Source organism: Zea mays, chromosome 8 (assembly GCF_902167145.1).
Source record: "Zea mays cultivar B73 chromosome 8, Zm-B73-REFERENCE-NAM-5.0, whole genome shotgun sequence".
NCBI lineage: Eukaryota > Viridiplantae > Streptophyta > Magnoliopsida > Poales > Poaceae > Zea > Zea mays.
Genome location: NC_050103.1, coordinates 95,912,700 through 95,940,690, shown reverse-complemented (window position 1 = coordinate 95,940,690; position 27,991 = coordinate 95,912,700). Strand labels below are relative to the sequence as shown.

General features: G+C 43.0%; 1 protein-coding gene across 1 annotated transcript in view; it reads right to left on the bottom strand.

Annotated features, from left to right (window-relative positions):
* Positions 1–22,836: 22,836 nt before the first annotated feature.
* Positions 22,837–27,991, bottom strand: part of LOC109941825 (uncharacterized) — a 35,888-nt gene continuing 30,733 nt past the window's right edge. Inside the window, 2 exon segments of the mRNA XM_020543049.1 lie at positions 22,837–23,015; positions 23,106–23,251. Of these exon segments, the coding sequence (XP_020398638.1) occupies positions 22,837–23,015; positions 23,106–23,251 (325 nt within the window).

Genomic DNA, 27,991 nt, shown 5'->3' with positions numbered 1-27,991 from the left:
ATGCCTAGATGTATATGCAGATGCAATTGTGGACATTACTCCACAACCCATCACACTCAATCAAAGATCCAAATCAGACAAGTATCATAAGAACAAACATTGAAGCACATAGATACTTACAAAAAGAATGAGTTTTGTTTTTGTTCCTGAGATTAGGTCTCCTATTCCTAAAAGTCACTTTAGGTATAGGATTTCAAAGTGTGAAATCCACTTTTGTCTTTTAGAGTGAAAAGGTAAGAGTAATCAGAGTAAAGCAGCAGTGGATGAGAGAGATTAAGAAAAGTTTAGAAAGAATCAGAGTAGCAAAGGTAAGTAGATAATGGTTGTCCAGTTCTATCTAGGTTTTGTCCTACAGTCAATATCGCTCTTATACCACTTCTGTCACACCCGGGTTTCAGGAACACCAATACCCGGGCGCGAACATAATCACCAAGTGTGCTAGGACCAAGTCTTACACATATGATGAATCATGGTACATAAACGAATGTCACATCTTTACTATATAATAGGAGTTCTGTACAAAATAGTTAAATAATACATCATATGAAGACAACGATCCAGCAACCCAAAGTTGACTAGGAGACGACGACCTAGACCTCTCACGAACACATCGCAACATCCTCCATGCGCCTCATCCTGTGGTACCTGTTCTTGACCTGTGGGGGTGTGAGACAACAAGGGTGAGCTCACATACGTTCATCGCTCAACAAGTTGTGGGGAATAATATGCATGAACTCACCAAAGGTGGGAGCCCATGTGAAGTGTAAGGCTTACCAAAAGGATTGCTTTTAAAGTTGGTCAAAATTTTATTTGCAGTTACTAAGTGTAAGTAGATACCAACCCCAATAAGTAATAGATCAAAATTGATATCAACACCCACGATGCAATGCATATGACAAATTAAGTTTAGTTCCATAAATTAACCATGTGAGGGTCCGAGCCGCTCATGACCGTGAGCATGGCTGATATGCCAGTTTTACACTCTACATAGGTTACGCATCTTTACCCACAAGTCATGTTACCCATCTGCCAAGGGGTCATGAATCCCATACACCTCTACCAAGGAGGCGAGGCAGGGTAACACTACGAGGCCTTTACAAAGTTCCACTAACTTCAGAAAACCCGCTACAATTTCTAGGAAGCTCCAATGCAGGTATCCCTTGCCTTACGCCATCGCAGCAAAATCAACCAAGGACCTCCCTACACTGACCACTCCCCTACTTCCATTGCCCCTTTCGGGTAAGGTAGTCATCCACTAGCTTTCCTAATTAGTCAGCCAAGGGCGTCTCATACCACCCTTTTGGTAGCACTGTTTTCCTGGGTGGTCGCTCCATGTTCCAGTTAACAATATGATATTATCATGAACAATAATTAAACAACAACATAATTGGAACATGATCATAGTGAAACATTAGTTTCCCAAAACCAAGTAGAGCAATAGCAAAACTACCCAATAATTCATGTGCTTGCAAGGTGAGGCATAAATAATGCTAGGGAAACCTATTAGGTCCCATCAAATTAACATGAGCATGTCACAGTGATTAAAAGCGAACATTATTAGATAAAAAGGAGTGATCAAGGGCACAACTTGCTTGGGACTTGAGATTCCAGGTACCAGGATGATCTTCAAGATTCTCGGACCTCACTGCTATTCGTAGCAATACAAACAAACATAGTATAGGCAAAATTAACATCACACCAAACATAAACACAAACTGTATAATAATATTCTTCGCGTCGCTACGAGATCCTGGGCTCTAGAATCAATAAATTCGGAGCTACGGTTTAAAAGATATGATTTTCTAAAGGTTCAGGAGTCTGGTACAAAAGAAATCAAGTGCATAATTTTAATTTAAGTTTCATAGCAAAATAAAGTTATCATGGGATAAACAATATTATTATGAATTTAATGCAACTAGAATGGATTAATTTGGAGTTAAAATGAATTAAACAAGAATTAAACAAGTTTCTAGAATTGTTTTCATACTAAAATCCATTTTCTATATTAATATACTTATTTTATTCACTTATGGGCTGCGGCCACTATTTTCGAAGATTTCAGGGTGCACCTTATAAAAACCAGGGGCCTACTTTCAATGTTCTTTAAACTGACCTGGACTGCAGGTTTGTTTATCAAAAACATAAGGTCTTCCTTACAAAATGCATTGGCCGAAGGGGTATGGGCTAGTCACAGCTGTTGGATCGCCATCCGATGGTTGCGAATAGATCGAAGCCTTTAATGAATCGGTATTCAACATGGGCCACCGGATCTGAGATCCACGGTTGTATACGCTTGTTGCACCAGAATCGTTAGATTTGTGATCTATGGCCTAGATAAAACACGAAACGGTACACATTGACACCCCTCTGATCTCGATCTAACGACCCCAATATAACCGCGATGGGACGTTGTCTACACTTTGATCTCCACCGCCCGCCGCTAGATCAATGGTCCATGTCATTCTGGCTGGACTCCGGCGGCAACACACATCATGGACGGCGGCGCCATTGCCGTGAGTGCCACCCACACAACATAGTGCCCCAAACACGAGACCAACAAGTTCTACACGTTGCAGGGGTGATGGTGTGACCATCGGAGGGCTCCACACGACGGATTCAAGCGCCTCTGCCCCAGAGCACGGTGAGCAGCGGACTGCGGCACAAAGCATTACCGGCAACGAATTTCCCTCGCACCGAGGCATCTCTCCGCCCCCCCAAAGCCATGGACACAACCCGCGAGCTCTACTCTCCCTCCCAAACTGGCAAAAGAGGCCGGACTGGTGGTCCTGATGAGGATCGACCGCGGCGACCCTTTCTCTCTCATCCCACCTCCCTGTGCTCGGTAATGGCGTCTTCATTCACATGGCAAGCTACTCATACCAGCCCCAATGGCCAACGGAGGGTGCGGCTGGAAGGGGCGTCGTCCATATCGCGGATGCCGATCACGAGGCCGAGGACTTCGGGCTTCGATTTCGTTGGAAAGGTTACGAAGAGAGGTGGAAGATCTGACGTGTGGGCCCTTCTGTCAGCCTTCCATGCGAGCGCGCGATCAGCTGGTATCCAGGCCGACGCTCGGGAAAAAGGAAAAGTGAGCAAATGGGCTGGTACACGGAAAACCAAGGGGTCGTGGTGGATATAGATGACCAACATGCCGGCCCGGCACGATCTGGCACGGGCCCAGGCAAGCACGGCCCATGAGCCAACGGGCCGGCCCGGGTATACGGGTTGAACGGGCCGTGCCTAGAGAGTTCACGTGCCTGGCCGTTGGCGCAGGCACGGCCCTCTAGGCCACTTTTCGTGCCGGGCCAGCTCGCTAGGCACGCTAAAAAAACGGGCCGTGCCAGCACCAGCCCGCCAAAGTTCCCGAACAGCAGAAAATATAGACAAATTTAACCAAAGTTAAAAAAACAGCAGAAAATATAGACAAATATAATAAATGAGCTGTTTTGTGTAATGTTGCCTCATTAAAAACCTTTCTAGGTAAAACTCACCCTTGTGAGAAACCCTAGAAAGGAAAAAAGAGTGCAGCCAGCTCAAAGTTTAATCACTAAGTTTGTATCTGTTACAAATGTATATTACAATACAAAATAACTCTCTCACAATCACTCAATGACAAAGCAGTGAAAGCACAGATCAGATGACCACATCACAGTCTAGAAGACTAGAACTAAGTAGTAAATACCAAAAGTCACTAAGCAGCAACAGGTTCATCTTCATCAAGGAATAAGTTCTAGAATGAGTCCTCAAGCTCTTGATTGTCAACGGCATGTTGTTCTCTCTTTTCTCCTAATTCCCAATCTTTTAAGCAAGTCAACATCTCCACATTCTCAGGCAATAAGCATCGTCGTCGCTCCTCAATTATCCTCCCTGTCAAACTAAAACAAGACTTCAAAGAGACAGTAGATACAGGAACAGACATAATATCCCTTGCCATTATGGACAAAACTGGATATGTTAGCTTGTGGTCACGCCACTAGAGAAGTATATCAAAATCATTCTCATAAGAAGTGACATTGTCACTGTCTAAGTAAGCTGAGAGCTCACAAATAATCCTCCCAGGCCTGTGACTCACCAATACCTAATGGAAGGTCAAGCCTAGCAATCAGACGACACAACTCAGTTCGAGCAAAAATAGGATCATATTCCCAATTGTGTAGAGAACCATCATGATTGAAAGCAAGCCTAGACTGGACCCTAGCAGCGTGATCAACCTTCTTCCTACAGGCTTTCTGGTGTCTAAGCAAATGCCCACTACCAGCAGAAGATCTAGCAGATAAACGAGTCTTACACATTCTACAAATAGCAGCAATTCGAACATTGGACCCATTCACTTTCTCAAATACCTCATCAAAATCAACCCAGACAGTAGATTTACGCTTACCAACAGATGAGGTACCAGTACCACCATCGGTGCTGGTGGAGCCGACCGGAGTATCGGTGGCCGTAGCAGGCCCTCCACCAACGTTGGTCGGATTAGAACTTAGATCGACAGGAGCAGAGGTTAGATCGATACCGAGCAAAGCAGCAGCGTCAGCCTGCTCAACTGGGCCGTGCCAGCCCGAGCCCATCCCACACGTGCCAGGCCGGGCGCGAACCGGGCCAAAAAAACGGGCCTCGGGCCGGGTTAACGGGCCCGTGCCTCATGTACATCTATAGTGGTGGAGGATAGTGGAGAATGGGCCGGTTTTCAGGGGTTTGGCCCAACCCGTGGTAAAATCCTTTTTTTCATTTTCTGTTTTTTATTCACAAATTCTAAATTACAGTTTGAGTTCAAGTTTCAAATTCAATAATGCACATTCAAAACTCCAGCACGAGATGCACGTATAATTTTATCTATTTGTACCGTACTTATTTAAATAAATGTTCTCATTTGTGAAAAATAGGTAAATGATTCACATCAATAATTAAAAATCCCTTCATAACATTTAATTAATTTAATTAAGACCATAGATTTTAATAACATAAAATGATGTTTATTATTTACTTAGAAAAACAATTTCTATATTATTTAATTTGGATTCTTAGAGAATATTTCTAAACTAAAAAATTAACAAAATATAGCCTCGTAGGACTACCCTAATTCTAATTTATTATTAGAAAACTTGTTTATATTTAATATTGTGAGAACTCTTCCAAATACACAGAATTTGAATTCTATGGTGTTACATTATAGCATGCTCCTTCCCCTCGCTCTCCTGAGTTAGAACAACTCCAATGACTTTATCTTCAACTACGATATAAAACATAAAAGGGAAGCCACTCTTTGGTGCTTTCATCTCTAGAACCGAAGATCAAAATCATGCTGTTGCTCTGCCCCCAAGTGAAATCGGCACTATCCTTAAGCCGAAGAATGGAGTGAATGGATCAACCTTCCCGACAAGATTAGAAATGAATCTCCATAAATAATTTACTTTGACAAGAAACTTTTGTATTTCAAGCTTACTAGTGGGTGCTCCTATGTTCCGAATAGCCTTTATTCGGTTGGATCAACCTCTATGTCATGCTCATGAATGATGAATCCTAAGAATTTCCCAATCAACACTCTAAAGGCACATTTATGGAGGTTCATTTTTAGCCCATACCTACGCATCTTACCAAAGGCTTTGCTCAAATCGGCTAGATGAGAATCAAATGCAGTCGATTTGACTACTATATCATCTATGTATAATTTCACAATGTTTCCTAACTACTCATGGAAGATCAAATTCATAGCCCTTTGATAAGTGGCACCAGCATTATTTAACCCAAATGCCATGATGACCCACTCGAACAAACCAATAAAGCCTGGACATATAAAGGCCGTTTTGGAAGCATCCTCTTCAGCCATAAAGATTTGATTATATCCGACATTCCCACCAAGAAAACTAATGACTTTATTTCCTGATGCATATTAATCAAAATGTCGGTTATAGGCATAGGATATTTATCGTTAGGAGTTACCATGTTTAGATTACATAAATTAATCCAGACTCTAGCTTACCAGAGTCTTTCTTTTCTACCATCACAATATTCGAGATCCAATCCGCATATCTGCAAGGACTAATAAAATTAGCCTCTAAAAGCTGGTTTATTTCATCCTTGATCATAGGATGTAAGTCAGGATGAAACAATCTTGTTTTTGCTTGAATGGTATGAAACTTGGTTTAATAGACAGCCGATGCTCATTGTTGGGGGGCCTTCGTCCTCCGAAGGTCCTCAAAAACGTAATTTAACAACGTCTTCCAAGTATGGCTTATGGACAGGTACCTTCGGACTCAGGATAAAAGCATACACGACGGGAGGAGCATGGTCATGACGAAGGTTGCCGCTGCTCCGAAGCCACGCTCAAGGGAGTTTCGGCTCAATCGCAGAAAAGGGAACCGACTTAAAGGGGAAAGGGTTGTTTAGTCCTCATAGATTTATCTACAAGTCAATAATAAATGTAAAGGGCATGACTGTAATTTCTCAGAGGCTGCGTCTTGTGCCTATAAATAGATGAACAGTACCCCGTACTGTTCACGCGGACTTGTACTCGCTTTTGTGTCACACTTGTACTTTCTAGCCTTCTATCAAGTTGAAGGTACCTTTTGTAATTCAATATTGTTCTTATCTTTCCATGATTATATAATGAAGAATGAATAATGTGATATAATTATTTGTGTTGTTTCTCATATGTCATATGTTTCTTCTTCTATTTTAACATATACTGCAATGATGAAGGTATGCCCTTCATGACCTTCGTCTGAAGATCATTATATCCTAAGGGAAATAATGTTTTGACAGACGAAGGGCATTAAAATTTAACATTTTGTGTTGCCTTGTTCTTAACTCATAGCATTTGAGAACAAGTCCCCAACATTGGCGCCCACCTCCGGTGAACCCTTTTTCGACCACCTTCAGCAAGCACTGACCTTCGTCATGCCGCCGAAGAAAGCTTCAGCGCCAGGGGCTGCTGCACTACAGCCACTGGACGCAAATCAGGAGACCCTCTCTCTCCGAGAAGCCCAAAGCCAGAAGAGGAAGGCCACTAGTCCAACACTCCAGGAAGAAGAATTGGATCAAGAAATCAGAAATATGGAAATAATCCATTAGCAAGTACAAAGGAAGAAGGAGAAGATGGCCCGACTGGCTGATCTTCAAAGGTAGATCGACGAAGCCACTGAAGAAGTACGCCATCTTTCTCGAGACGAACAAGATCGAAGGCCCCAACACAGGGAGCTTCATCAAGAAGGCTTGTTCAACGAGGATGGATGGTATGATGATTTCAATCATGATACCTTTACCTTTGATGATGCTTCTCCTTTGGCAGCAGAACTGCATGCTATCCCATGACCCCCATCATACAAGTCACCTCAGCTCCCCATGTATGATGGGCATTCAGACCCGAAGTAGTTTTTGATGAGTTATGAAGCAACTATATCTTCATATGGAGGCAATGCAGCCGTCATGGCCAAATCCTTCATCATGGCAGTTCGGAATGTGGCTCAAACATGGTATTCTTCTCTTCGACCAGGGACTATTACTTCCTGGCAGAAACTCAAGGATATGCTAGTGACAAGTTTCCAAGGCTTTCAGACGAAGCCAGTCACAGCTCAGGCCCTGTTTCAGTGCACGCAAGACCATGAGGAGTATCTCCAAGCATATGTCCGAAGGTTCTGGCGTCTGAGAGCACAAGTGCCTACAGTGCCCAATGAAATTGTCATTGAGGCCATGATTAAGGGGCTTCGTTCAGGACCTACTGCCCAGTACTTCGCTAGAAAGCCTCCACAGACTCTGGAGAAGTTGCTTCAAAAGATGGATGAATACATCAGGGCTGACAATGACTTCCGCCAAAGAAGGGAGGGAGCTTACATGTTCTTTGAGATGACCAGGGGCTTCAGAGGAAGAATCCACCTGAGGCATGTCAGGTCAATTCACAACTCCACTCAGAGTGATGAAAGAGGAAGTCAGTTGCAGAGGCCACAGTATACTTCACAATCTTTGGGGCAACAACAAAGCTCTTTTAGGCCGCCAGCTCCAAGAGGCAGAGGCGCCAGGGGCTTCGGAGGAAGATATGGGAACCAGCCCAGAAAGATCTACTGCCTATTCTGTGGTGAAGACAAGGGTCATACTACAAGAATGTGCCAAATCACCATCCAAAAGCAGAAGGAGATCGCAGAAGCCAAAGCCCGACAAAGTCAATCGAAGCAGGTCCTACACACTGCTTCGTGTCACTCACCCTACATACCAGAATATGTGGGTAATCATCCTGCAACTTCTGTTGCTTCGGCTAGTCAGCCACAGGCTTCTTGGCCACAACTTCCACCTCCGCCGCCACTACAACATGCTTATTCACGAGGTCAGCAGCCATAAGGGAGCCATCAGACTCATCAACAGCGAGATCTCAGGGAGGAATCCGAAGCTCGCACAATCAACAGTACTGTGCCAGAATCAAAACACATCTATTAAGAGATATCCTAATTCTGAAGCATTTTTACATTCATTGTCATTTTCTTTTTAATAAGGAACAATCAATGTAAATCTAGTCTTGTCATTTTTAATTTCTTGTAATAGCTTCATTCTTGTCATAATGAAATATATCTTTCCCACAGACTCACGAAGCTCAAAAACCGTTGAAGCTCAAAAGTCGTTCCTAAGGGAATGCAGAGCTAAAAATCTTATTGCAAGTTTTACCGAAGCTACAAAAAGTCGTTACTAAGGAGCGCAGCGTAAGCCTACCGAAGCTACAAAAAGTCGTTCCCAAGGGAGCGCAGTGTAAGTTTTCTGCTCAAAAGTCGTTCCAAAGGGAATGCAGAGCCAAATACCGCCGAAATATAAGGCGAAGCGCGAAAAGTCAACGCGAATACCACCGAAATAGAAGGCGAAGAAGTTCAAAAGACGTTCCTAAGGGGATGCAGAACTTACACCGAAAAATAAGCGGTGAAACCGAAAAATAAACGACAAAGAGATTTTGACGGTTCCTAAGGGGACGCAGAGATTGTGTTTTAGCGTTGGTATGTGTCTTCGACATTAGCATCATTCTTTGCATCATATCGCATAGCATCACATCATACATCATATCACATCAATGACATCAATTGGAAACGAAGTCAATCTTCGGAGAATGCTTTACAAAAAATGAAAAGATGCCAAGGCACAAAGTAAGCTGAGAATTGCAGCTTCATCAGTTCTGATGTGGAAAGAGGGATCTATTGTTTATGAAGCATTGATGATTTTACAAAGTGTGGATGATTCTTACGAGGCATAAAAACTTTTCTTTACGAAGCATGAAAAGAAGGGAAGGTGTTTTTTCGCCGAAGGTTCAAAACGGTATGTACATAAAGTTTCATGCATCGCAAAGAACTGAATTACAAACAATTTACATATTACATTGAAAAATATAAAATATCACAGACTTAGTTCAGCAAATATTACATTAATATCCTAGAAATGTTTTTACAATAATTGCTATTCTTCCTTCAAAACTTTCTCTGCAACTTCGTTAAGCAGCTTGGTAACAACTTCGTCGACAATAGCTTCGGCCATATTAATAATTTCTATCGCTTTCTTTGTCCCTGGGTCGGCCAGTGGGTCGAATGGCTCTGGGGGAGCAGATAGTTCAGCTGCGGTAGAAGACATCAATTAGTTCGAAGTCACGAAAATAAACAACAAAGCTAAAAGCCATTAAGTAATACCTATCCATCTTTCGAGTTCTGCAGCTTTCTCAGCTTCTTTCGCTGCTTCTCGAGCATCATGAATATCTTTTTCGCTCTTCTTCATTATTTCATGAGCCATCCCTCGGCCGCCATTTTCCCAGATATTAGTGAAAAATTTTCCATCTATTGAACTTGCTTCGACCGAGGGGTCCTTCGTATCGTCAACAGATAAGGCAGCTTTGGCCTGGGCCAAGGTTTTAACATGTTTGCAACCTGCCTTCTCCAAAACGGCTGCAACCCCCCTCGCACCAGAGAATGCGCAGACGTCTCCGCGGTCACTCAAAATCTCCTCAGAAGCTTCAGCTTCACTACTGATCCACTCGATGACGCCCTCAAGGTCGCCCCATATGAAGTTGTCTTCGTTTGAGTAGGCGCCCACGTTGGCGAAGCTAGTCTTTATCTTTTTCACACACTCCACATATTTTTCAAAGCACCTTTCTTTGGATGCGCGAAGCTCTGCAACTGTTTTTTCAAAATAATTTTTCCAGTATTCGCTGGCATCTCGATCAGCTTCGGCAACAACACATTTTAATTTGGCCTCAGCTAATTGTTTCCGAAGGTCTTCAATTTCACTCTTTTGGGCCTCAGCTTGAGCTTTGGAACTAGCTTCGTCTTCTTTTATTTTGCTCACCAATGAAATTAACATTTTATCATTTTCAAGGCCTTCGTTCCTTAGTTCAATTACTTCCGAACGAAGGTTGTTTAGAGCCATTGTGTACCCTTCATCTTCAATGTTTTTCTGTGCCCTGAGGGCATTACTAAGGATCAAGCCCTGCAAGAGAAAGTACAGTATTAAGCATAAACAAATAATTCATTTCCAAATACAAAAAATGATTTTCATACCTTTATGCTATTATATGCTAAACTGTCAGCTAATTTATCATTCGACAATACCGAGAGGCCATCTTCTAACTTCGGGAATCCAAAGCTTCTTCCTATCTCTCGGCTGACGGATATCTCTTTGTTATCCAGGAGACAGTATAAAAAATCTTCTTCTCCGCTGCCATTAAACACCAGTGCCCCCTTCGGGTATTTCAGTTTTTGGGCATAATGGTGAGCTTCTCATTTTTCTTCCGAAGAAAGCATCTTTCCCGAAGCATGGCAGATAATATAATCAATGCTCTCTTCCAAAGCTTTGGGAGCAGAAGTAGCAACCTTTTCAGGCAAAGTTTGCTCTGAGGATTTTTCTTCTGTTGCTTTCTCTTCAATTTCTGAAGGTTTTTTCTTGGCAAGCTCTGAAGGCCCAGCTTCGGCACTTGCTTGGCTTACTGCAGCTTCAATTTCGGCCGGCTTCGTTTCAGCTTCGGTTTGCTTTTTTGAAGCCTCAGCAATTTTCCTTGAAGGAGTAGAGCTTAAATCCTTTACTGTCTCTAGTACGTCTAGTACATTTGCCATCCTTCTTCTTTTCGGAGTTACCGCAAGACTTTTTTGAGCCTTCGGCACTGTCACTTCCGCCGAAGGGCTTAAAATTTCTAACGTTTTTGTTCCTTCAGTTTTTGGCTCTTCGGCCTTATCTCTATCAGTCTTTGACTTAGCTTGCTCGGCTGAGGGCGCCTTCGGCATGATGGCCGGTTCTTCAGCCTTCTGCGTAGGAGGAATGTACTCCATTGGTTCAGCAGCTGAAGAAGTCTCCCCGCCAAACTCAGGCACCACGACCGGCTCAATATAACGTGGCCGGTGGGTAAGGACTTTCAACTTTTTGCTCTTCGGCGCAGACTCATCTGGAATGGCCGAAGCAGCAATCTTGGCCGAAGCAGCAACTTTCCTCTTCTTTCCCCGTCCCCGCTGCGGGTAGCTGTAGTCGGGGTAAACAAAATCAATAGCATCAAAAACTCTATTCAATCTCTTTTTTCCTCGGCTCCCGAAGGATGTGGATAATGCATTATCTTCTGCTTTGGAATATGGCCCAAGCAATTCATCACTTATAGATTCGATACATTTCAGCCAGTCGTCATTTGGTTCATCAAATTTATCTCCATATCTGAAGGTGTATTTTAGTCGAACCAAGTCACATTCGCTAGATTCGGTGACAGTCTCCGTCGGCATCTCCCAATCCTCCACAAGTGGCCATACCCTAAAAGTTATATGCTCTTGGATTAAATCTCTTGTACCAATGTAAAAACAGACAGTACCAAAGGCCTTCTGGCATGCTTCGGCGGCTTCATCAATTTCAACCTTCGGCCTTCGAAGGCCGAAGCGGGACCAAATGGGGCGCATAATAACCTCCTTAACATCCTCCCTCGCCACTAAGTCGTTCTTCACATAAAATTATTCTTCCATCCAATTCCCTGGCCACCTCTTCCGAAATGTTGGCACTGGGTAACTTGCGTTGGGACGGGCGATGAACCTGTAACAACCGAAGTTGTTGTGATACTGTTCCTTCCCCGTGGCCTTCGTCTCATACATGAGTTCGTGCATGCTGCAGAAGCACTTTGCACTCGGTTCTAGCCCGTGACTCCTTACTGCCCAGACAAAAATCCCCATCCTTAATATAGCTTCGGGGGTAATCTTATGCCTCCTATGCCTGAGCCGAGCCATGCACCAACTTCGTCGTCGCGTGTTGAAGCCTCGGGAGCCTTTGCCCAAGCTCGAAGGATGCCAGAGACCCACCGTCGACACCGTCGTGCCCCAGTTCGCGCCAGCGTGTGTGGACCGAGCGTTGTCTTCCACCGTTCGAGGAGTCAAGCCCACCGTCAAGCTCACCTTCGACCGTCGCTTCTCCCAGACCCTTGCCCTGCTTGACTCACCACCGGTAAGTCGCCGGTCGTGCTCGCCTCACTCTCTCCCTCTCTCTGTCTATAATATCAAAGGAAATGCATCGGGTTTGAATAGAAGAAAGGCAAAGGGGTTTTCTAAAATGTGTCATAGACTCAAGAGAATAGTGTCCGAGGACCTAAAAGCAAGGATATGTGTTTAATTAAAATCCAAGGGCTGACATGCAAAGTGTTTTTTCCTTTTCTTTATTTCGGTTTAATCCACAGAAAACCTTTGGAAATTCATAACTTGCGTTTTAGAGCCCTAAAATTCGTGAAATAAAATTTGTGGCACTTCTCTGTAATGGATCTACGGTTTAAAAAATGTTGCATGCTCAGTTTCTAGAACTTTTATGTTGGGTTTTGATTTAAGCAAAGAAACTGAGTTTTTCTTCTAAAATATTTTGGTGACTAGAATAATGACCGAAAAATATGATTTTATTTTTGTTTGATCCTGCATGAGAGTAATCCTCTGCGGTAATTATATTATGGGTATGCTCTTATATGAAAAATGGTTTTGTGAAGTAAAAAGTGAAGTTGCTGATTTCTTAGAAATTCGTAGATAATTAGCAAACTTTCTGGTATTGCTGTGAAACTTTTTGTGAACATTACTTTTGTGTTTTGTCACCTCTAAACCATTATGGACTACTGGTTGTATAGAATAATAGTGAGTTATAATTTAAAAATAGAAATGACTATTTTATTTAGAAATTCATAGAAAAAGATTTCTGGGAAGCATGTTAGTGCAAATTTTTGTGGTATGTCCTTATGCTATGTAATACATGGAAAAATTATAACACATGTTGTTTGGTCAGTTTAACGTGCTTTTCTGCCATGTTGCTTGTTATTTTGCACAATGAAAAATAGTGATCCAAACGAGTTGATGTTTTTGTGGTGAACTTTAGTAGCTAGTGTTTGCTCGCTATAATTTTTGTGGTATTTTTGGAGATCTCAAATCGGTAGTTGTTGTGTAAGCCCAAACAAGTAAGGTATAAGAATTAAGTGATTCAAAGTAATTCTTGATTTGGATATAATTAACTTGTACTTAATGAATATAACACTACTGTTTCTATAACCAAATCATCTAGTAAGTTCTTCTCACAAAAGGGTGACCAACTATTAAGAATAGGTAATATGTTGAATGTGTATTCAATGCTTGTGTAGTGTGCTTAGGAGTAAAATTATACCCTCCAACCCTGCTAAGTATAGGAAAGTAAATAGTTAAGTAAGGTAATCAAAATGTACATTATGTTTTGTGAGAAATGTCTTGCTTAAGGGAAATCAACCTGCAAGATAGGACTATCTTATAGAGGAAAAAGGGATGGGTTGTATCATTTCTTAAGTAAAGTAAGACCAACCAAGAAAAGACAGGCTACATGTTCTTGGACGATGTAGACTATCTTGTAGAACCATGGTAGATAAATTCTGAAAAGTAAACCATAAATAATGTTATCAAAATCATGCAACCATAAGCATCCTGCATCTTTGCACTATGCATCACCTACCCTCATACTCGCACACATGCATCAAACAGGATCGCAGGAGGGAGTGCTAATAGAAGGAGCCAAGGAGCTATCAAAGATTTCTGCTGAGGAAGTTGAACCTGAAGCCGAAGCTCAGGAGTGTCCTGACCATCGTCCTAGTTCCTTCGAGAAAGGCAAGCCCCAACATCTAATTCCCATGATTTACAGTAATTATTTATGCACTTACCTACCTATGCTTGTTGCATTAAGTTGTAGGAGTTGTTTCAAAATAATTGTTGCATTATCCTTGATCACCATTGTTATCCTACCTTTGTTACCTGGTTAAGTTAAGTACACTTAATTGCTTAGGCTGGCTTAGAACGGTAGAAGTCGGGTGATTTCCTGTCACCTGCAAGATATAGGTGGATACCTTATGCTTGATTGGGTATTTTCATCGGGAAACATTAATACTTGTGTGAATGTTAAACTTTAGACCGGGCGGAGTCTTATGTGGATTATAGGCCATAGTGGTCCCACCTGTGTCGATTAAGGATCGTATCGTTGTGGTCCCTCGAGTCAAGTTGAACACATGCCTTTCACTTAGCTGGCTGAATAATTCGTTCCGACCGCGAAGCCAGAGTATTATTCCAGCCGGGTTCGAGCTTGTGGTGCACTTACTAGCATGGTTGAGGAGTGTCAGGGACTCAGCAAGATAAGCCATGGTGTATGGCACACCATGACCCTCTGGTAGTCAGGAGGTCCCTGGGTATGGTGACTCATGTTGTGCCCGTGAAGTGCAGCCTGGCTGCTACTTGAATAGTATAGTGGTAACTGTATCCCGCAAAGTACTGTGGGTATGGTTTGTGTTAGGAATACCTCACGAGCTAATTCGAATCGCCATCACCCGAGAATATTGAGGACTTGACGTTAGTTATCTCATCATAGTAAGAACTACACCATGATAATCATGAGAATGATGGTATTGATGAGTATTGATGATATTAATAATTGTAATCAAGAGTTTAGGGGTTACTCTTGCTTGATTGATAATCAACACTACGATTTAACCTGATTCTTCATTTAAGTCATAATTACACTTGTAAAATGACCATGATCATTTAGCTAATCATGTGCTAATCTAGACTACAGCAGAATAGGTAATGTGGAATTGCTAAAAGATTACTAATAAGTTTGATACCCCTCTAATCTATAATAACATATTAACATCTGTACTGTTTCCAAATAAAGAGCCAACTCTAGATAAATCCTTACGTAATTCTTAATGTCTTTCACTTTATTATTTTCTGGTTTTGGACGGGTAAGTCTATTTGAGTACACTCCGGTACTTAGGGTTCTATTCCCAATGTTGTTGTAAATGGCCAGATGTTATATGGGTACTGTGAGCACTGTCTGTACCTGGCTACGAGAGAGGATTAGGCCATGGGCATGTCTTTTCTATTCTTCTCTCATGCTTTTGGTGGGTTGATAACCCTAATGTTGGCACTATATTTGAAAACCCCACATGTGTTGTGAGCTCTACTTAAACAAATGCTTCTGCTAAGACTTATCACTATTGTGATGATACTTATCTAGCTACATTTCTGCCTTCGTGCCAACTTAGTTGTAATTACTCTTTTTTACTCTGATCTACTTTATTTCTGTGAAATGTTGTATCATGTGATTCGATGAATGCAAAGCTATTATGATCTTGGTTGCGAAGGAAAAGTTTGAGATCCTTCACGATTTCACCACACCCCTGGATTTATATGGGCTCAAGTGAGCTAAATCACTGTAAGGCGGGTGGTTTTCATACTTGATGTCTTACAAATTTGGTCAAGTCATCGCATTCGTCCTACCTCATTTGGCTCCTTGTATGCTTCATATCCTAAAAGTCACCGAAGGGCAACGAGAAAGGGACAAAGTGAGAGAGGGGAAAGGGAGAGAAAGAACCAGGGTTTAACTGAGGTTCTCCCCCTATTTACCGTGTTCGACATCGAGAGCAGTTCCAAAAACATGCTTTATTTACAACTGTTCGAGGTATTTACTAGTAGGACGTGGATCTGCTCCGGCTGAACATCTACTATGGGCTCTCGTCGAAGGCATTACGACCGGCGATCCCTCCGACTCCTAACATGCGTAGTGCCCCACTTTGCTGGTATCCCCGATGGGGCTGCAGAAGCCGGGTGGTATTCGTTCTCCTCGTCGCTGGGGGGTTCTTCCTCACTGTTCTTAAAGGGACTCAGATCCGAGTCCGAGTCCATGCAGAGCGCGTCAAAGATGAGGTCCCTGTCGCTGTCGGCCATCCCTACAAACTCTAAGTCATCAGAGGTGGGGAGATGGCCATAGGCCACTAGGGCCACGATCACCACCAGGGCGTGGTGCAGTCAAGGCGAGAAGGCGTCGGGGCTGCTGCTAGAGCCACCATAGCAGCACGCCATTTCCGCAGCATATAACGTGGAGAGCTCCGCGTAGAACACGAAGAAAGCTGTCAGATTGTCAAACGAGGGGTTAGGACCCATATGAATCGTGATATGTCGCCTTATTTTGTTAGCATCAGAAAGTGGGCCCAACCCGTGACCTCGCGTGGCCCACGCATTGCAAGGTTGAGGGACTAAGGGCTTCCAAGACGGTGTCGGGGTTCTCGGGTGGGGGAGGTTGGGCGGGCGCTGCTCTTAACATGTCGCCTTCTCTGTTGATGACGAAATTGAGGCTTCCAAAGTGAATGGCCGCTTCGTGAGTGCAATCGATGCGGGGTCACCGTTGGCCCTTGCGGTCGTGCCAAGACTCCTTGGTGGAGGGAATCGGACTTTCGAGGCCCTGACCGCTTCGCCTTCGCCATCAAAGGAGAAGTTGAGGCTCCTGAAATGGATCATCGTTTCAGGGGGTTGATTGGTGTCGTGGCTAGCCACCTAGAGCTTGAAGAACTTCATTTGGAAACGTGCAAGCCTCCTACCTAGCATGCCAAATATCAGTGTTTCAAACCTCGCTCCGATAAGTAAATTTCTTATGTGTGTTTTGGGGTTTGGACGGTGTGAACGGTGGACGCATGATTTATACTGGTTTGTGCAGAATGTCCCTACATCCATTCATGAGCGGCTTGGGCTACAAGCACCATTGATGATTGTTGGGAACCTGCCTGCCTGGGCAAGTTGATCCGACGAGGGAGTGGAAAGTGTGTTTGCAAAGTTTAGCACGAAATGCCAAAAGCTTCGTTCATCTCCCGTGTGCGGGCACTGTACGAGGGTATTTATAGGTACTCGAGGGGCCGCCTGTCCCTGTCAAAGACATTTAGACCCTTGAGTACCCGGTTTATCCCCAGAATATTCCCACGAGGGGAGGTTACAAATAGTCATTAAGGTAAACCTTATTACAGACATGGCCCTTATCGCACTTGTCCTCACAAAGCCCATCACTATGGGCCGAATCACACATGGGCCTCCCCCGGCGGTGAGGGCGTGGGAGGTCCATAGACATCGGCAGGGCCTTCGTCTTGCAACACGAGAGCGAAGGGGGTCACACAGGTCTCTGTCCGGTCAACACCCCTCGACTTGTTCTGGCGTGTTCTGTGGATGTAGCCTTCGTCCGCGCGATGAGAAGACGAAGTCGTAGAGCAAAGGGTGGCGTGTTCGCCTTTGCCCCAACAATGATCAAAGCTCGTAGTAGAGGTTACAAGCGGGCAAGAGAGGGAGGAGAGGCTCCCAAGTCTCTTATCATGGTGGAGGTGGAGCTAAGGGTTACAGACTGGAGTCCTAACTAAGTCTTGGCTTGGCGGTGGGGCTCCGGCCACTAGGTCCTCGTCGATGCGTCCTCCTCCTGTTCGTCGGTCCTTCGTCCTCACGTCTGGGGTCCGTTCGTTGTTCGTGTGTGTGTCCCCATGTTAAAAGGGAAATGTGCCCTTAGGCCATTTCTAGTTGTTTTGGTGACTAAATGCTCAACACACCACTTTGAACTAGCCTTCTTCATATGAGCAAGAGTACAAGTTTAAATCAAGCAAATTGGAGATGAGAAGTCCAAATTAGTTGGATTGGAAGACCAAAAAGTGCAACTTTGGGTAAAACTACAAAAACGGGAGATTTAAGTATTTAAATAAGTTGCACTTACATTACACTATGGTTCTTGCACCTTTCTTTGACTTAGTTTGCATTTGGACTTAGTTTGCACATATTGCAAATCTTTTTGAAAAGAGATGAAAAAGATATGGTTCTCTCACTTAGTCAATTGTATTTGTTGCTAACTATGTTTGTCTAAGTGCTAGGGTTCATCTCAAAGAGAGTCAAAAAGCAGTAAAGAAATTTTGCTTAAAAGAGCCAAACTTGGGTCAGACTGGGCTTCACCAGACAGTCCGGTGTGCACCGGACATGTCTGGTGTTGGCCTGGTCAACAGGCCGCTCTCGAGGTTTGGCTGGGCTCGCTGGCTAAAAATCACCGGACAGTCCGGTATGCACCGAACATGTTCGGTGTGTCAGACGGACAACGACTCTCCAGGCGGCCAGCGGTCAACTCGCTAGCCACGTCAGCGCGCCAACGGTCAGGAGGGGTCACCGGACAGTCCGGTGTACCACCAGTGTCACCCGGTTTCAAAAGGCAAACCCAATGCGAACCATGTAGTGCCAGGATCATAAATTCATGAACACAACGATTACATAAATGTAAATCATTGCACAGTGCTCGAATAATAACATAAAGAAGTAATATTCATGTCAGAGACATCCACATAGTCATTAAGTTAATGTGTAATCAAAGTGCTAAAGCGAACACAGTAATGATAAGGCATTCACAAGCAGCTGACTAGTGGTTGCCACTTGTGGCGGAACCGCTCGAATCATTCCAGCTTAAGAGCTCAAGTCGCACCCTTAAAGGCAGCAACACACTTAAATCGGAATAACCCGTCAGTCCCTCGGATCTAGTCCGATAAAGCCACTTATCCAGGATCGAATACCACTAGCTCACTCGAAGGTGAGGCACAGAGAAATACAATAAAGCATAATACCACTAATTTAATAAGTATCAGTAGTAATTACATTATCAGAGTTTCAGAAATAATAACCATAAATTTTTAATGCAGGGGAATAACTAACGGAGAAAACCGAGTAACATGGCAAAGCCTGGCCACGCTACTCCTCCTGGTCCTCTCCTGCGGAAGCAGTAACCCACTCGACCGTCTATCCCGGTGGTAGGGATGAAGGCCAAGTCACACCATCAACCAAATCAAGGAGGTACCTGCAAAAATTATGCCACAAACAAGGCTGAGTATACTAATACTCAGCTAGACTTACCCGGTGTGAGGAGTCTACTCCTCTACCTCTAGACATGTAGCTGTTTGGCTGAGGGGTTTGGTTTGCCAAAAGCACTAGCTGAGTCTAAAAACAAGTTTTAGCTTTTCAAGTTCTAGAATAGTAATTTAGACTAGATGAGAACCTATCTGCTCATACATGGTATCAAACATTATATCAATCAATATCTTTTCCAGTCATCTCATTTCCACTTAATACTCAATGCAGTACAATGGATCAAGCAGTCTCATTAGCTGCGAGAAGCAGACGATTTGAATCGAGTTTTAACCTTGCAAGGTAAACCTAAACACACGACATGTCAGGGCACTCCGTCCCCACACATGTCAACCGTCCCCATCGATTCCCCGTTCGCGGCCAGGCCTCACCGCCTTGGCGTACAATGCTCCACTGACCTCGGTCGCCGTCGTGCAGTGGCCGCACTTGTACCCACGATATCTAGAATGGGAGACCCAGTCTTAGGTCGCGTGAGGGATAAAGTCCGCGCACGGCTTCACTCAGGTACTAGGTTTACCGGTTACCATATTTCCCGACATGTGTTTAGTACATTCAAACGCTTGACACAGGTATCCGCACGTTAATCCTTATTCCAATTTCGTCTCATAGACAACGCATCCCCATGTATCCGTGTCCACAGACCATCATCATTCTGTTATAAAAAAATGGATACAATCAATTCCTGACCTCGCGCGAGTGCTAGAAAAATCACTCGACTTCTACCGAGATCCTGATTTAGCATAGCAGCTACTCGAACTAACATACTAGTATCCATCTCAAAAGGAATCCTGAGTTCATGCAACTAGGGTTTCAACCAACTCCTACACTTAAGTGCACGGTACAAGCCTATAAACATTAAGTGTAGTAAAATAGCATATATAAACGGTTATGCATAAAACCGGGGCTTGCCTTTAATTTAACACTTAGGTAGTGTTTGCTGGGGGAGGTGCTCGCTTGGCGAGCATCCACTGGTTAAGTACATCCTTTCTTGGGTCGTCCACTGACTGCACCTTGTGGTTGGCACCACATCACTTACACGATCATCCTCTCTCGGTCCTAAATGGGATGCAAGATGCATATGTATGAATATGATAAAAAATATCACAAGATATACAAAGACACAGTAGCGAACTAACATTAATTTAGAAGACACCGTAAACCACCACACGTTATCATTAGTTATTTACACGTCATCGAGCATACGTAGTCACTACCACTGGAAAGATGACGACGCTTACTTTACTTAACCAATACAAACATGACCACACAAGCATGAGCACAAGTATTTACCACGTTCACTTTAATCATCCATTAGTTACCTAACATTAAATTAGTTAAGTACACAAGTTCGCTACGACTTATATATAGATAGACTTGTTGAAAAGGAACTAGACACGGCTTTAAAATTATTCACTAGGTAAACACTTATTAGACTCTCACTAATTTGGTTCACTAACTTAGCGAGACATATACTTGTTACTTATATAATTAGACCCAATTGTATTAGTTATATTATCATTACTGCAGGTTCAACCAATCATCAAACGAGGAAACAGTCGACTCGAGTCAAACACAATAGAGTAGAGCATCCACCAAACATAACAAAATCAGGACAGCAGCACAGCAGTCACTTGTTTTAATCATAACTCTTCAAATATTAATCCAAAAATAGCAAACTAAGACTTTCTGGAAAGCTTAAAATGTTCTCTACAACTTTGGTATTTTAACCTCAACAAGATTCAACACTTAGCAAGGTTAAAAGTGCTAACACAACAGATCTGTCTAGATTTGGGCAGATTCAGACTTGCAACTTCAAAAATTCACAACTACAGGTTCAGACATCCAAACAAATTGATCCTAGACTTTATGGAAAGGTAATAAAATTGTCTACATATCATTTATAAACATCTCAAGGTGATTCAATATTTAACTAAGGACAAAAGACACTAGAAGGCTTTGCTGTCCAGAATTAGACAAATTCAGTCTTCAGACTTTAAACATTCACAACTTAATCTTCAGATCACCAAAAAGAGTGATCCAAGACTTTTTGGAAAGCTTGGCAAAAGCACTACATACTTTTATAATCACCAAGAATTGATTCTATGCTGAACTGAATCAAACAATTCAGTTTTCGAAATCTGTTCTGTCAGTGGACAGAATACAACAACCAATTTGTAAAATTCATAACTCCTAATCTGTCAGGAATATGGTTATGCAATTTTAACACAAGCAAGATAAGAAAAGCATCTACAACTTTATTATAACGACCATGAACATATTATAACATTAAATTAGGCAAACAATGCAGTTTCTGAAATCTGTACAGAATTGGGCAGATTCAGTTACTGAATTTGTGAAAAGTACAACTCCTAAACGATCAGACTTATGGCTGTCAAATTTTAACACCAGCAAGATAATAAAGTTATCTACCACTTTTCTATAGCACATATCTACAGAAAATACAATTTAGTGCATCAAACATACAGCACAGGGAAATCACTGCGTGCAGTCCAAAACCGCAATTAATAAATTTCAGCTCCTATACAATTCAAGAATTGCCGCGTTCTAGATACTTGAATTATTCTAACACTTTGACAATTGTTAGAGTTAAAATGATCAAGTGAGAACTAACAAGTAGACTTACTAATTTTTATACAAGTTATTTCGCGCTCTAGAACTACCATACACAATTAATCAACGCATTCACCACAATCATCAAATCCGGCATACATATATATCGATGCGCTCTTCACATAGTAATTTGCATTTTCACTTAGACATCACATGAACACTACAAATTTTTACCCGCGACCATAACCATACATATTTATACTACAACAAGCAATTTATTGCGATTACGCACTTAACCAAACCATCTAACAATTTGGCTAACTAGAGCAACGACATAGCTGCTAAATAACATACACGTCGGCTTGCCTATTATCGTCGCAACCCGAGACACAACATATACTACAACATTTTTATAAACACACAGATTTACAAGTATTTTCGTACATCGACCAATTTATACGAATCGTAAACCACTAATCTCTAACTCGAAACTATCATGCGCTTACTTCCCAAATCATGAACACATAACGTGTATTGACCCGACTCAAGATATAGAGGAAGCGATGACTACTTTGGCATGTCATCACCTCTCTATATAAGCCAAAACAATTTCTACTATCGACTAAGAGTTCTAAGTATTAAACACATTATTTCTTTTCTCGCGCAAATAAACTTCAACTTAACACCGGTGACACCGATGGATTTTTACTAAACTCGTCATGCACATAACCCTGTCTCGCATACAACCATATTGTGGTGTGCACTCGAGACACTTCAATCAATGTGGCGCGACCACTAATATGTGAACTCCGACACTCATGTCTTAACAATATATCCTCCGCAACTAGCATTTTCTAAACTACTCGTCACATCAATAAATATATCCCCGATATAATCACGAATCCCATCACATCGCATAAAACAATTACACTTTTCACATAAACACATATCGATGCATTTCCCCAAACATAATCCGCATTTTGTAACTTAGTTTTTCGCATCAAACAACGCATCGCATAATTTTCCTATCAAAATATAAAAATGTCCGAGTTCTTTTCTACTTCAGTTTCTTCTCTACACGCGTCATTCATACAATTATATTTTCACACACATATTCACGCCATCGACTGAATCGTAAATAATACAAAATCCATAATTTTTCTAAAGCGAACAACCTGGCTGAAACCCGAGTGGAGTTGTGCATGCATGCATGTCGGTTTGGCTTCCTGTCGAGAAACGACACGCGAAGCGCGACGACGACACATGTTGCGATTAAACGACATACACAATTATTACACAGTTTATTAGTTCGGTCATTTTATTGAACACGAGAAACGCGGGACAGCGGGGTCTCACCATGGGTTTCGACGACGACGCAGAAACGCTGCGCAGAGCGACGACGTGAGGCCCGACTTGGCGAGCGTGACACAGAGAAGGGCGTCGCTGCTGCTGCTTGCTGCAGCATTACATCGAGCACGCCGAGGGCGCGACACAGAGGGGATTGTAACACCCCAGGTGTTACCATGGCCATAGCACATCTATGCACTAATGACTGTGATCACATGTGGAAGAAACTTGAGGAGAAGAGCATAAAAACTTTGGAGACCATGTTTTACCCAAGAATGTGAATGACCAAAAGAATTACCCAAGCTTTTGTGCAATTATCACCTTGGGAAGGAGGGGAGTAAACCCTAGACCCCTCTTGAACCCCTATCTCCTAAAACCTTGGTTGAAGGGGGGGGGGGAGATTAAGCAAATGTGCAAATCATGACCTAACCTTTGGCTAAAGTTAAGTAACATATTAATCTACAAATATAGAGAGGAAACATTGCAAAAAGATCCCTTAAGAAACCCCAAATCCATTCCTTAAATAGAGAGAGAGCTAGAGCTCTCTAATTCTCTCTAAGTCAAATTTTAACCCTAATCTAAAGATCAGACGTGTTCACTTAGTAAATGGCACCAAAACCATTTGGTCTGAATACCAAAAATGTGCCAAACCACCTAAGGTACACCCTGGAAAAATTTGAACCCAAGTCAAACTCATTTGACATGTCTTGGCATCACTTTTGTCGCGAAGTGGGCAGGGAGACAAGCCAGATTTGGCGTCCGCATATCTTCTGACCTAGGGCTTATCTTCCCTTGGAACTCACATACAAGAGATAGCCATAGGCGCCAGGAAGAGGTCTGCGCCGGATTTTTGCCAAGATTCACACGTATGCGATCTCACCAAGCTTTTGAACATGGGCAGAAGAACACCTCCACGTGTTCGACGCGTTCTGGGCGCGCCAGAGCACGCCCGCGCCCGACCCCGCACGCCCCGCGCCACGCCAAGTCGTGCCGGCGTCTCCTACTCGCGCCCGCGCCTATAAGTCACCCTCAGGCGTCGACCGTACTCCTCCGTGCACGCTCGACCTCACCGGAGCCCAAAACCACCGACGTTTGCCCCGCGCACGGCGTGCCCGCGGCCACCCGAGCCCCTTCCACCGTAGACTGGCCAACAGAGCCCTTCCCAGCCACGCCCGACCCTTGGAAGAGACCGTGCATGCCTCGGTGAAGCTCCCCGAGCAAGGAATCAGACTTTGCTTCGCCGGAGAAGCCAGTCCACGGTCACCGGACTTCACCCGATCGCCGGCGAACGTAGACCGGGTAAATCTATGCCCCATTCTTCGATCCTTGTGCACATAGCCTCTACGTCACCTCGTGGAGCTCATCGTGCCATTTGATTGAACTAGATCGCCGTGGTTTAGCCGGAACACCCGCCGCCGATGAGATCACCCGCCTGCGCACGTGGACCGGCTGATTCCGGCCACCTCCACCATCGAGCCGTACACCGTTGTGACCGCCAGGACCTCCTGGAGCCAACCCCGCCTCTCGCCGGACCTCCCTCGCCGTCGGTAAGCCGCGCCGCCCTTTTCTTTCCTGCGGGTACTGTTTGCATTAGGGGAAGGACCTCGGGGAAGAAGAAGGAAAGGTCGGGGGGATTTTTGAACTGTCAGTGACTCAGGGGAATAGTGGCGCAGGGGTAGATTTGAGTGGGTTGATTTGGATTAAACCCAGGGTCCTCGGTGTAAACTGTTTTTCCAGGAAACCTTTTTATTAATCTGTTTTAAATTCAAACAGAACTTGCAAAATTCATATCTTCTGTTTTATTCACCCAAATCGAGTCAAACCAATTTTGCCAGATCTTAAATAATGTAAACCACTTAGGAAAAATATAAAACCCCTCAGTGTTACAGGAAACTTTAGAGTTTTGAATTAAAAGATTAACTGGCCAAAAGCTAAAAGAAATAAGGAAAAATAGTTACACTATTTGACTGAGGTTAAGAAAATTTAGAGAAGTACTTGATCACCTACTAACCTGTTTAAAAATGATAAACCCCTCTGTATACCCCATTAAGGTAGACTTTGCCATTTAATTCACCTTGTGCTTAAAGTTAAAGAAAATAGAAAAGGTTATTTAAATAAAGAACCAGGGAGCACCCACATTTTTGTTAGTTTACTTATTCAGTATAGTTCACTAGAAAAAATTATTATATCCTGGTTTAGTATAAAATAAATGGGATATATTTTATTTTAAGAAAATAAGGAAAACTTAGAATAACCCTAGAAACATAACCCCAAGGAGAAAACACCCCAACCCTTGGGATAACTAAAGTTTTGTTATTAAGAATATAGGAAAAATATGAAATCTGTTGTTTGACATTTTTCAAATAACAAGATAGTAGTCAGTGCCTTTTTGACATAAAACTTTAGAAATCCACAACTAAAATATCCAGTAGGCCTTTTTCTGTGATTTTAACACAGAGGCCTAATATCACCTATGTAATTGGGCAAAAATACAATTTGGTAGAGAAATTCCAATTAAATCATAGCTATAGTGTAAAATGCCCTTTAAGGACTTATTCTTGTTAATTTTGCACAAGTAGTACCTGAATTGGTTTTCACCTCAAATTTATAGGACAAACCACAATGACCAATAGTAACCCCCTGTAAAATTTACAGAATTTTTGGAATAGGTTGAACCAATGTTGTAGTTCAACCCCACCCTAGAATTCATAAATAGAAAATGAAAAAGGAAATTGATAATGGAGAGTAATGTCATTTTAAACCCAACCAACAAAATCCCTCAATTGTCCACTAAAACATCTAGGGGAAATCCAAGTTCAATTCACTATGCTTATCCCCAACAAAATTCAAACCTAAAATGATAAGCATACACCACTAAAAGCCACGTATGACCAAGAAACCCTAAGTTACTAACTAACTTAGTTTTTCTTCATTTAGCATAATGTTTGTTAAATCCTGCATAATCATGACATACATATTCCTATTCATTGCATTCGATAGATTGCAACCTCGCTGACGGAGAGTACATCCTCGTGCCGGAGCAAGGAGCTGCTCAGGAGGTAGCCCCGGATCCAGCACCAGAGCCTGCACCAGAGGATCTGCCTGCCCCAGCTTTGGAAGGCAAGCCCCGGTTTATGCATAACCTGTTTATTATGCTATTTTACTACACTTAATGATTGTAGGATTGAATGTGCACTTAAGTGTAGGAGTTGTTTGAAACCCTAGTTGCATGATCTCAGGAATCCTATTGAGATGAATACTAGTATGCTAGGTCGAGTAGCTGCTTTACTAATTAGGGATCTCGGTAGAAGTCGAGTGATTTTTCTAGCACTCGCGCGAGGTCAGGACATTGATTGTACCCACTTTCATATCATACTGATGTTGGTCTGTGGACACGGATCCATGGGGAAGCGTGGTCTACGAGATGAAATTAGAATAAGGATTAACGCGCGGATACCTGTGTCAAGCGTTTGAACGTACTAAGCACATGCCGAGAAATATGGTAAATCGGTAAGCCTAGTACCTGATTGAACCTGGCAGTAGACTTTGCCCCTCACGCGACCTGAGATGTGGTCTCCCATTCCGGTTATGGTGGGTACAAGTGCGGTCACTGCACGACGGCAGTCGGGGTCAGTGAAGCATTGTACGCCAAGGCGGTGAGCCCTGATCTGCTGACGGGGAATCGATGGGGACAGTTGATGTGTGTGGGGACGGAGTGCCTCGCCACGTCGTGTGTTTAGGTTTACCTTGCAAGGATAAAAACTCGATTCGAATCGTCTTCTTCTCGCAGCTAATGAGACTGCTTGATCCATTGTACTGCATTGAGTAACAAGTGGAAATGTGATGATGTGACAAAAGATGTTGATTGCTAAATTTGCTTGATACCATGAATGAGTAGATAGTACATATCTAGTCTTAAGAGAGTCACACTAAAACTTGACAAAGTTAAAACTTGATTTATAAACTCAGCTAGTGCTTTTGGCAACCAAACCCCACAGCCAAACAGCTGCATGTCTAGAGGTAGAGGAGTAGACTCCTCACACCGGGTAAGTCTAGCTGAGTATTAGTATACTTAGCCTTGCTTGTGGCATAATTTTCACAGGTTCTCTAGAGGACATGGTTGCTGGAGTGACTTGGCCGTCCATCTTGCCACCGGGTTGGACAGTCGAGTGGGATCCTACCTCGGCTAAGGAGGAGCATGAGGAGTGATGGGACAGACTTCCTCATCTCTCTGTTTATTTTACCGTTAGTTTTATTCCGCTGCACTTCGAACAATGATGACTACTTTTGCTAAAACTCCGATGATGATGAAATAAGTTTAATACTCCTTATGTATGGTTTTATGCTTTATTGTATTTGCTCTGTGACTCACCATCGAGTGAGACTATGGTACTTGATCCTGTCAGTGGCCTCGTCGGACTAGATCCGAGGGATTGACGGGTTATTCCCATTTAAGTGTGGTCTAGCCTCTAAGGCGGGACTTAGGCACTTAAGTTAGAATAATTCGGGCAGTTCCGCCACAGCTGGTATCGGAGCTCGTACCACCACAGAGGAATCAATAAACCATAAATACCATCCTTTTTCAAAGTAAAACTGGTTAGAAACGAATGTTGGATAGATCGTTAGGACGATAAGGATAGACCTAGGACGTGAAGCCTTAGGATAATAGAGGGGTAGTTAGGTGGCTAAGTGATTAAGCCCTACAGGCTACCTTAAGGGATAGGATTTCTTCCCTATTCCCTCTAAGATTGATGTGAGGTCGTTCAGGACGAGCATGCATGCATCATTAATTAAACAAATGGATAATTGGGTAAAAACTTTTGATACAAATGATGACCAAATAAGTACCCCAGTACCGCTGCCATGGTTATAGAGAGGCTGAGTTGTGATTCCTT